Source organism: Sorex araneus, chromosome 4, assembly GCF_027595985.1.
Source record: "Sorex araneus isolate mSorAra2 chromosome 4, mSorAra2.pri, whole genome shotgun sequence".
Taxonomy (NCBI): Eukaryota; Metazoa; Chordata; class Mammalia; order Eulipotyphla; family Soricidae; genus Sorex; species Sorex araneus.
The window spans coordinates 76,392,679-76,403,534 of record NC_073305.1 but is presented as its reverse complement, the minus strand read 5'-3'; the positions used below and the strand labels follow the sequence as shown (position 1 = coordinate 76,403,534).

At 54.8% G+C, this 10,856-nt stretch overlaps 1 protein-coding gene across 1 annotated transcript; it reads right to left on the bottom strand.

Annotated features, from left to right (window-relative positions):
- Positions 1 to 2,903: 2,903 nt before the first annotated feature.
- On the bottom strand, positions 2,904 to 10,249 carry GUCA1A (guanylate cyclase activator 1A). The gene is made up of 4 exons (XM_004605919.2): positions 10,004 to 10,249; positions 5,509 to 5,658; positions 4,570 to 4,663; positions 2,904 to 3,873 (listed from the first exon to the last, which is right to left on the bottom strand). The coding sequence occupies exons 1-4, from the start codon at positions 10,202 to 10,204 to the stop codon at positions 3,710 to 3,712; spliced, it is 609 nt and encodes a 202-aa protein (XP_004605976.1). The 5' UTR covers positions 10,205 to 10,249; the 3' UTR covers positions 2,904 to 3,709.
- Between the last annotated feature and the right edge of the window lie 607 nt (positions 10,250 to 10,856).

Below are 10,856 nucleotides of genomic sequence, written 5' to 3'. Positions count from 1 at the left end.
CTGTAATTCTTGGTGGTGGAATATGGGCACTGGTGAAGGGATGGGTGTTCGAGCATTATATAACTGAGACTTAAACCTGAAAGCTTTGTAACTTTCCACATGGTGATTCAATAAAATAATAAATAAATAAATAAAAGTAAAAAAAAAAATCCAGCCAGAGAGATAATACAGGGGTTAAGACACTTTTTTGCATCCCTCAAATCCCCAGCACCAAGGTCACTCATGAGCACAGAGCCAGGAGCAGGCCCTGTGCACCACCAGGTTTGGTCCAAGCCCCCAAAATTAAATAGTAAGTGGGCAGAAGAGATAGTAGAGAGGGTAGGGTGCTTGCCTTGCGTGAGGCCAACCTGGGTTCAATCCTGGCATCCCATATGGTTCCAAACCCTGTCAGGAGTGATCCCTGAGTATAGAGCCAGGAGTAAGCCCAAGCATTGTGGTGTGACCCATAAATCACTGTATCACTGTCATCCCGTTGTTCATCAATTTGCTCAATCGGGTGCTAGTAATGTCTCCATTCGTCCCAGCCCTGAGATTTTAGAAGTCTTTCCTTATTCATCAAAGGGTGCTGTATTGGAGGCTCTTTCAGAGTCAGGAGAATGAGACCTGTTATTGTTACTGTATTTGGTATATCAAATACGCCACGGGCAGCTTGCCAGGCTCTGTCATGCGGGCGGGATACTCTCAGTAGCTTGCCGGGCTCTCCGAGAGGGACAAAGAATGTATATGAGAATACAAACAAGTATATTAAACCAAACCCATGTGTGCTACCTTAGGCACATCAGTGGGCTAGACTATACCCATATAGTCCAGACCCATAAATAAAAATTAAAAAACAAAATGAAAATAGTAAGGGCTGTGATATATCTCAGTGGTAGAATCCGGACAGGCCTTGCCTATGTGAAGCCCTGGGTTTTATCGCAAACAAATAATATAGGGCTTTTCTTAGGTATAAACACACACACAAATAACTCAAAACAAAAATAATAGTAATGCGGGTGAGGCCAAGATCCGCCCCAGGCACTGCTCAGGGCTTACTCCTGGCGCTGGGCTCAGAGATTACTCCCGATGGGGCTCAGAGGATCGTACGGGGCTCCGAGAATGGAGCCTGGTCAGCCAGTGCCCTCCCCGCCGCAGCATCCCGCGCCCCTGAGGAAAGGTGCTTAACCTCTCCTGAGGCCCTGCTTCTGACCTTCGTGACCCCAGGAGGCAGCCTCCGGGTGAAGGAGGGAAAATGTCCCCTCCAGTTCACTCCACCCTTTCCAGAAGGCCCAGCCCTGCCCCCCTTCCCTTCTCCGGGTTTGTGCTCAGGCCCTGGCTGACTCCCAGTCTCCAAGGGACTAAGCTATGGACAGGACAGGTGCGAGCAAACTGCATCCTCAGCCCCGAGGGGCTCCCTCCCCCTGGGGCCCCTTAGCCCCATCCTCTCCCTCACACCCCTGGGCAGCTTTCTCCCGGTGCTTCCCCGCCCTCAGCCCAAGGAAAGAACCAAAGCTCCGGAGAAGCATCTGAAACAAAGACGCCAACTCCTCTGGCGCACAGTTCTTGGAGAGCTCTAAGTGTCCACCGATGTGCCGAATGTTGGGGTGAGCAGTGAGTGGGGACAGAGCCCGCCTGGAACAGACTGCCCCTAAGTGATATCAGATGTCACTGCCCTGCAGGACAGACGTAGGTCAGAGCAGGAATGGTCAGGACACTGGCTGTGAACAACGGAGTCGAAGCCCCCACCCGAGGGGAACCACAGGGCCCCAAGCCCCAGGGACCAGCAGCAGTCACAGGCTTTCCAGTCGCTTCTAGAAGATTCGGGTTTCCTGGGGATAAAGGAGAACTCTGCGGCCACAATGGCCTTCTGTCACTCTTGGACCAACATAACAGAAACAGCCTTTCAAGAATGCCTGAATAGATGGGCACACACTCACACAAACACACACATAATTACATACATATGCACATGCACAATCATATATACATGTGCACACAGATACTCACACATACACACATACATATACCTATAGAGTCACATAATCATGCATATACATGTAATCATACATATATACACAGATATGTACACTTGTGCACACTCAAAATATACTTATACACATCCTGTGGCTGATCATGATTCATATCTGTACTGTCAAACACTTTTTTTTTTTTCTTTTTGGGTCACACCTGGCGATACACAGGGGTTACTCCTGGCTCTGCACTCAGGAATTACTCCTGGCGGTGCTCAGGGGACCATATGGGATGCTGGGAATCGAACCCGGGTCGGCCACGTGCAAGACAAACGCCCTACCCGCTGTGCTATTGCTCCAGCCCCGTCAAACACTTGTATCTGGGGATTAGAGAAAGAGTACAGCAGATAAGGTGCAAACACTTGTATCTGGGGATTAGAGAAAGAGTACAGCAGATAAGGTGCTTGCATTTCGTGACGCCGACCCGGGTTTGATCCCAGGCGCCCCAAACGGCATGAGTGACCCCTGAGCACAGAGCCAGGAATAAGCCCTGAGCACCTCCAGGTGTGGCTCCCAAAACAAAATAATAAAAAAAAAGCTCCTTTAACTTCACAGAGCTCCTACCAAGGTGACAAGACTCATGTTTTTGCTTTTCATTTATTTTTATAGGGTGCCCGGGGTTGAACCCAGGTCAGTTGTATGCAGGCCAGCATCTTAACCCTTATGCTATTCCTCCAACCCCAAGAAAATTTTCTTTTTAACCTATTTCTGGAACCCTAGGAGGTGCTCTCAAAAAATGGACACAAGAACCCCTTATTGTTTTAAACCTGGTAAAATAAAGTCTGACACAATACCCGCAATTTACACCTAAGGAACTTCCCTCCCCTTCACCCTCCCCCCAATGCAAACCACACACAAGTTTCCTCCAGTGCCTTCCCCATCATTGCACCCAACTGCACCCCCTAATACCTCCTCCACATTCAAAGTCAAGGGCTCCATCTGCAGTAGACTCGCTCGCATGCTGCAGGAACCTCTCCACAGCATCTCTCCGCGTGTTTTACTGCATCAGTGTTTGTCTACAGGCTTCCCCATCAGCCTGAGACCCTTGCACGGGTGACAGCTTGTGCTGTGTATTCCTTGCTATAGGAATGAGCCCCAAGAACCTCACAAGCGAGCCCCACAATCACTGGGCAGGGTCTTTGTGTGAATGCAGTGCTGGGTGGAGGTCCGCCCGCCTCCCCCCCCAACTGTAGTAGTTCATCAGAGTTCCCGGAGAACCCAGATCAACTTTGGAAAGTTCATATCCAGGGTGAAGGTGGAGACATGGAACAGGAGAGCCTGGAGGCCGGAGGGATGCTGAGGGCACCCACCCAGGGGTCACCAGCTGAGTCACCCACATTCATTCTTCACTGTCCCCTCTGCTCTGCACTCCCGCCTTTGCCCTTCGCTGCCACGGTGCACCCCAAGAGACCCACTGAGCCTTTGACCTAAGCAGATTCTACCTGGAATCAGTATAAGTAACCACATGGGGGGCGGGGGAGATGGCTCCAAGGGCTGGAGCACTGGCTTTGCATGCAGGAGCCCTGGGTTTGATCTCTGGCACTGCAAAGTCCTGCAAGCTCCACCCTGAGCAATCGATGGGCCCTGAGCAGGGAGTGAACCAAAACCAAATACGAAACGAATGAAAATAACAATGCGGGCTTGGAGGCACCATCACATGCGCCCTCCCAAGTCCTGAGGCAGTGAGCGGGGCAGCGGGCTCATTCATCCGAGAGCGGGGGACCCCCACTGCCAGCCCCCTCCTCTTGCACTCCGCTCTGGAGTCTGCGCACGATGCGGGTGAGGTCCAGGCTCCGGGTCAACGTGTCCAGAAGCATTTGGTCCTTCTGGACGCCCTCCATGAACTCCTCCAAGGACAGTTCTCCTGTGGGGAGAAAGGGCGGCATGGAAGGAGAACTTCGCCTCTGAGGTCCGGACCCCCTACCCCACCATCACCACCAATAGGGGTCTGGCAAAGAGAAGCTGAGTCAGTGCTGGGGGAACTGTGAGTGGGTGGGCAGAGCCTGGGGCCAAGATTCCCCAAATAAAGGACAGGTGAGAGGTCAGGGTGATAGTATAGTGGTGAGGGACATGTGCCTGGCACCCAACCTGGGTTCTGTTCCCGGCATCCCACATGGTCTCCTGAGCACCACCAGGAGTGATCCCTGAGAGCAGAGCCAGGAGTAACTCCAGAGCATCACTGGGCATGACCCCAAAACAAAACAATAATAATAATAATAATAGGGACTGGAGAGATAGTAACAGCGGGGAGGGCTCTTGTCTTGCACGTGGTTTAACCGGGCTTGGTCCCCAGCATCCCATATGGTCCCCCAAGCACCGCCAGGAGTAATTCTTTTTTTTTTCTCCCCCCCACCCCCGGGAGTAATTCTTGAGTGCAGAGCCAGGAGAAACCCCTAAGCATCGCCGGGTGTGACCAAACCACCCTCCCCCCAGAAATCATCATCATCATCATCATCATCATGAACGACGGCTGAGGGGTGGCAAGCTGGAGAGGGCGGTGCTTCCCTCTCGGATCTCCCCCTCTCAGCTGCCGCCACCCCGGCACCCAAGGGCTCCTCACCGTCCCCGTTGACGTCAATCCTGGAGAACACGGTCTCCGTGAACTCCTCCGCGCTCATCGTGGAGTCGCTGCAGGGGTTGATAGCTCGGATGGCCTGGGGAGAAGGGGCGGCGCTGAGACAACCCACTGCAACCCTGGGGGGGAGGGGGCGACCCGCGCGCTCAGACAAACTGAGGTTCAGGGAACGGAAGGACGTGGGTGACCCCAGCACCAAGACTACGGACCCAGTCCTGCCCACTTCTTTTTTTTTTTTTTTTTTTTTTTTTTTTGCTTTTTGGGTCACACCTGGCGATGCACAGGGGTTACTCCTGGCTCTGCACTCAGGAATTACCCCTGGCCGTGCTCAGGGGACCATATGGGATGCTGGGATTTGAACCCGGGTCGGCCGCGTGCAAGGCAAACGCCCTACCCGCTGTGCTATCTCTCCAGCCCCCCTGCCCACTTCTAATCCAAGGCCTGGGTCTCTCAATTCGCCCAAGACTCCCACTGCCTGGCCCCCTCTGGCGGTCCCTCCAGCGGCCACACTCATAACCCCGCCCCCTTATTTGGCCCGCCCCATCATTGGCCCTGCCTGTGGCCACACCACTCCAATGGTCCCGCCCCCTTAGTGGTCCGCCCCTCCATTGGTCCTACCTTTTGGCCCCGCCTTTCCAATGGCCCCACCCCTTAGTGGCCCGCCCCATCTATGGCCCTGCCTTTTCAATGGCCCCGCCCCTTTAGTAGCCCATTCTTTCCATTGGCCCTTCCCTTTCCAATGGCCCTATCCCTTAGTGGCCCGCCCCATCTATTGGCCCCACCCCTTTAGTTGCTAATTTTCTCCATTGGCCCCTCCCTTTTCAGTGGCCCCGCCCCTTAGTGGCCCGCCCCTCCATTGACCCTGCCTTTCCGTTGGCCCCGCCCCCAATGGCCCCGCCCCACCCACCCTGCACCTGCAGTTACCCTGATGATGGTAAGCAGCTCATCCCGGTCGATGCATCCATTGCCGTCGACGTCGTAAAGCTTGAAGTACCAGCGCAGCTTCTGCTCCACCTTGCCTTTGAGGACCAAGCTGAGTGCTGCCACATACTCCATGAAGTCTATGTAGCCATCCTGAGCAGGGGTGCGACCATCATAAGCTCCCTCTCACGCTCTGTTCCCGACCCACCCTCGTGGCTGACCCCTGGTGCCTGCCCCTATCTTGCCCCCTGGACAATCCCTCCTGCGTATCCCAGAGACAGATCAAATGAACCAACCGACTTCCACTGGGGCTGTTGCAGTGTCTTCACAGGCGTCTTGCTTTGTGTAAATGGAAATGATTTGGGGGCTGGAGTGATAGTAGGACATTGGCTTTGCACATGACCACCAGGATTCCACCCCTGACACCCCACATGAGTTCCCCAGGGGCCTCATCCAGGAATAATCTCCAGGCACAGAGTCAAGAATAAGCCCTGACACCGCTGGGTTTGGCCCAAAACCAAATAATATTAATAACAAATTAAAATAATATCACCTGAACTTCTGTGGGGAAAAAAATTGAAATGAGTTCTCCTCCGTTCACAGGATGTGTATATTTCAGGAGTACTGCTTTGCACCGCCACGTGTGTCACCCCTCCACCTACGTGCTTCCTGGGTGCTCAGTCTTGAGTCCCTTCAGTTGCAGTGGAGATGGGGAGAGTGGCGGGGAGGAATGTCCCAGCAGGATGAGATGAATTCTTCAAGTCAGGATGTGGGTCGAGGTAAGGAGGAAGGAGGCACGGGTACTTTCTCGTTCTTTCCTTGATTCTTCTGACTCCCTCAAGCACTTTCTTACTGAATGCTATGCTAAAGTTGGGGCTCAGATCTCAGTAGGATGAGGACCCCAGGCCCCAAGGAGGTGGCTCAGAGATCACAACCCCTTTTAGGAAACAAAAATGTCTACCATAAAATCTGTGACAAATGTGCAGTGAAATATGGTAAAAAAAAAAAAAAAGTATGCAACTTCCTTTTGCCTAAGAAACGTAACACAGGCAAATGCCCCAGAGGCACCTGGAGCCTAGAGAACTAGCATAGGGGTTAAGGCATTTGCCTTCCACATGATCAACCTAGTTCAGTTATGTTCCCTTGCGTCTCTCCAGGAATATTGCTGAAGCACAGAGCCAAAAGAAAGCTCTGAACAGCGTTAGATGTGCATCACTCCCCCCCCCAAAAAAAAAAAATAAATAAATCAGAACCGCTTTGGATTAGTTTTACTGTTGATCTTGAATTAAGTTTTAATCATTGCTTATTCAGACATCTCTTACTATTGCTAAATTTTTTCACGACCTAAATTTCATTCAGCTATGTGACCCCATACGGGGCCCTCAACCTACAACAAAATAAACTAGGTGAAAACGATTCCAGATGATGGGTGGGGTGCTTTTGTCCAAAATGTGATTGTAACAGGGCCCTGGGATGACTCAGGGGCCACAACACCTGCCTTGCAAGTCAGTGTGAGGCTTTGAATTTGATCCCTGGTGCCGCCCACATGTTCCAAGGGTAGCTTTGAGGAGCCCCGTGCTGCCAGGGTCAGCCAGGATTGTGTGAACAATACTTAAACAAAACAAAACATAAACTGGGAGCCAGAGAGGAGTACAGCGGGAAGGGTGTTTGCCTTGCACACAGCAGACTTGGGTTTCAATTCCCGGCACCCTGTATAGTCTCCCAAGCCTGCCAGGAGTTGTTCCTGAGCGCAAATTCAGGAGTAAGCCCTGAGTACCACCAGGAGTGTCCCCCCAAGCAAAATAATAAACAAACAAAAACACATGAACTGAACCACAGCTAAAGTGTGGCCACTGAATGCCACCATGAGAGATGTTCAAACCCCACGACCAGGTGTGCACCCCCCACCCCACCGCGCCAGCAAGCATGACCAGCTCCACAACCACACATATGACTGGCTCCAGGTCACTGCAACAGCAGGAGGAAAGAGGCAGAGGATGCCTGTGTGTGAGCACTGAGAGACCGCAAAGATGCACTCAGTGCTCGGAATCACACATCTAGGTGAACTCGTGGGACAAAGGACAAAACAAGTCCCTAAAGCTGTGATTTCTCACATTGCCTCAGGAGATGTGAAAGGCATCGGCTGCATGGCAAACGCTGTTCTACCTGCTGGGAATTCAGCAGTGAACAAGGAGGCGAAAACTGCCCTGACCGGAGCGTGCAGCGGGAAGGCACTTGCCTTGCCAGCAGTGGGCCCTGGTTTGATCTCCCGCACCTCATGGTTCCCTGAGCACAGAGCTGGGAGTAGGTTACAAGCAGCAGCATGTGTGGCCCACAGCCCCGTCCCCCAGTTCCTGCCCCGTGGGGCTCAGCTGAGACTAAATGGGATTTAATGTCACAAGTCAGAAGAGAAGACCCCTGGGGTGGGGGCTATATGCATCAGGGGGAGGGGCTGTATTTGTTTGTTTGTTTGAGGGCCACACCTGGGGGGTTCTCAGGGCTTACTCCTGGCTCTACTCTCAGAGATCACTCCTGCCAGGGCCCGAGGGACCCTCTGGGGTGCCAGGGATCATATCCAGGTCATCCACATGCGAGGAAAGAACATTACCCGCTGCACTACTGCTCCAGCCTCTGGAAGAGACTATACTCAATCCCAGTGAAGGAGGTTCAAAGCAGGACCGGGAGGTGGGGGAGAGGTCAGGGCAGAGACTTGCGGCAGGACAGATGTGGGCAGAATCCAGAGGAAGGCCCGGGAGATGTCAAGCTACCCTTGCGTGCTGAGACCCGGGTTCCATCCCCACCTCTGCAGAATTCCCTGAGCTACGCTGGAACCGGCCCCCAGCACACCCTGGAATAGCCGTGAGCACTGACGAATAGAAACTAGCCAAGGAATTCCTGAGGAAGTGAGGCCCGGAAACACCATGCCCCAGGGAGGAGGTCACGATGGGGCTTGCACTTAGTGAGATGGCCGTATCAGTGGCCTTCAGAGGACAAGGCACCACGCAGAGGTCGGCCTCCATAGGGAAGAAGGTCTGCATGGGTGTAAGTGGGGGTGCTGTACCTCTGCCCTCCCCACTCCTGCTCGGGAGTGACCACTACTTTGGAGCATGGAGGGGGAGGCCTCAGGGCACCCCCATCTCCAGTCCTGCACACACACACACCCCGCGAAAATCCCTCCAGCACTGATGCTTCCCTCGATGCTGCACTCAAAGCCTATAATCTTCTTTGGCCTCAACCCGAAATGCAAGTGAGTTTTAAATAGCCTCTGAGCTGCAGCTTTCTGTGGGGGTCTCACCCGCCCTGGAGTCTGGGCCCTCTGGGCAGGGGGCACCTGCTCCCCAGCTTACAGTGGACATGGCAGGGCACCATCATTATCTGTACCTTCCTGAGGGGTGAGGGACCCCTTAGCATGGAGGCTAGCAGGGGTGGGGAGACAGGTCTGCAGGTCTGGGTTCTTCTGTCACTGTAACTCAGTTGCTACATAGGGGCAGGAGTGACAGCACAGCGGGGAGGGCGTTTGCCTTCCACACAGCCAACTCGGGTTCGATTCCCAGCATCCCATATGGTCCCCTGAGCCCCGCCAGGAGTAATTCCTGAGTGCAGAGCCAGGAGTGACCCCTGTGCATCACCGGGTGTGACCCAAAAAGTAAAAAAAAAAATGCCTCACAATGGAAGATTTGCTGTCGGCAAGCTGGCCAGCAACCTCCCAGATACCTTTGGCATCCGTGGGTGAGATAAGGGGAGTTGGCACAGCTAAGGGGCTGCATGGTGGAGAAGACTGGTCACCTGGATGACGAAAGCGAGCATCCCAGGCCCTTGGGGCTCAGCTCCCCCCACGCCCTCTCCAGCATTCAGGGGTCCCCCCCGTCAAGCGCATCTAAGCAATCGTGTAGGAGACAGATAGACCTCCGCAGACCCGAGTTGCCTGACGCCCAGTGACCAAGCAGCCCCACCTTCCCCCCATTCTGCTGCCAAGACCCGGGGGACCCGGGTCACAGGGATTCAGCCAGCTCACACCAACAGGCCCACCCGCAGGCGCCCTGATTTCCACCTCTCTGCAGCCTGTGGGCACCAAGACCCACACTCAGCACCGTGGACAGCGCCCGGCACCCAGTGGGGGCTCAGGGACCCTGGAGGGAGTCCCGGATGGGGTGGGTGGGCAAGGAGAGCCCAGATCACACAGTCTCTCGTCGCGTTGCCCTGGAGCCACCCCTGCTGCCCGGAAAAGCGTGCTCCAGCCAAGTTGGGGTCTGACTCCTTTCTGACCGCGCTGAATCGGGTGGTGCTCAGTGTATGTGGACAGGGGTCCCCGGCACTGATGGGCAGCCCCAAACACATGCACCCCAGAAAAATACAGCCGCTCCTCCTGCAGAGCTATTCTTTCCCTGCCCACCGCACGCCAACACACAGAGTGGGGCTTCACTAGGATGCCCCCCAGGCCCCTGACCCCAACCCCTGATCCCTGACCCCCAACCCCTGACCCCCGACCCCTACTCACTTTGTTGAAATCAAAGGTCTCAAACATCTGCTCCACGTACTGGCTGGCCCACGGGGTCAGGTTCTTGAGGCCGAAGAACTGGCGGAACTCGTAGAGGGTGAGCTGGCCCGAGGGGCACTCGGACATGAACTTCTTGTACCACTGGTGGCACTCGGTGCTGCTCAGCTCCTCCACCGACTTGCCCTCCATCACGTTGCCCATGGCCGCTGCAGCGCCGGGGGCGAGCAAGGTCAAGGGGTCAAGGGGGCCCTCTCGGCACTCGGAGATCTCAGCACAGGCGGGCCCGACCGGGCAGAGGGAGAAGGCAGCAGGGCACGGGAACCCGGGCCCAGACCCAGAGGACACTAGGGCTGCGGTGGAGAAACGCTTCCACAGGGCTTTGCCAGCCCGGCCCCCCCAGCCCCCACTCCCCACAGTGATGAAAATAGAACAAATCCTCAAGGCACAGAGGCCCGATTACGGCCCTGAGCTGACAGGTGGGAGGGCTTTCTTAGCCCGTTTGCAATCTCCTTATCCCCTCTCCCAGGTCAGAGCTGTCCCCATCCTGCGCCCTCCCCCCCTCTCCTGGTCAGACGGGGTTTCGGCGAGTCCCCTGCCCGCTCTCTGACTCGGCTGGCACTGAGGTGCTCGTTAGAAGGAGCTTGTTCCTCCTGCAGAGTGCTCCAGCCACGGGACTGCACTGCCGCCGGGTACAGCCTTCCTGCACTAGACGGTGCTACCAGGGGCTTCAGAGCACTCCCCCTACTCACAGGCCTGTACCAGCGCGCACACACACACACACACACACACACACACACACACACACACACACGCTCATGTGCTAAGATGCATCTTTACCACTGTGGGAGGCTGA

What these genes read in the sequence shown, in the direction of transcription:
- GUCA1A (XM_004605919.2), bottom strand. Translation starts at nt 10,204, where the DNA reads ATGGGCAACGTGATGGAGGGCAAGTCGGTGGAGGAGCTGAGCAGCACC. An exon ending in AGACCTTTGATTTCAACAAA is followed by an intron (nt 5,659 to 10,003) that starts GTGAGTAGGGGT and finishes ACCCCTGCTCAG; the next exon opens with GATGGCTACATAGACTTCAT. An exon ending in GATTGACGTCAACGGGGACG is followed by an intron (nt 3,874 to 4,569) that starts GTGAGGAGCCCT and finishes TTCTCCCCACAG; the next exon opens with GAGAACTGTCCTTGGAGGAG.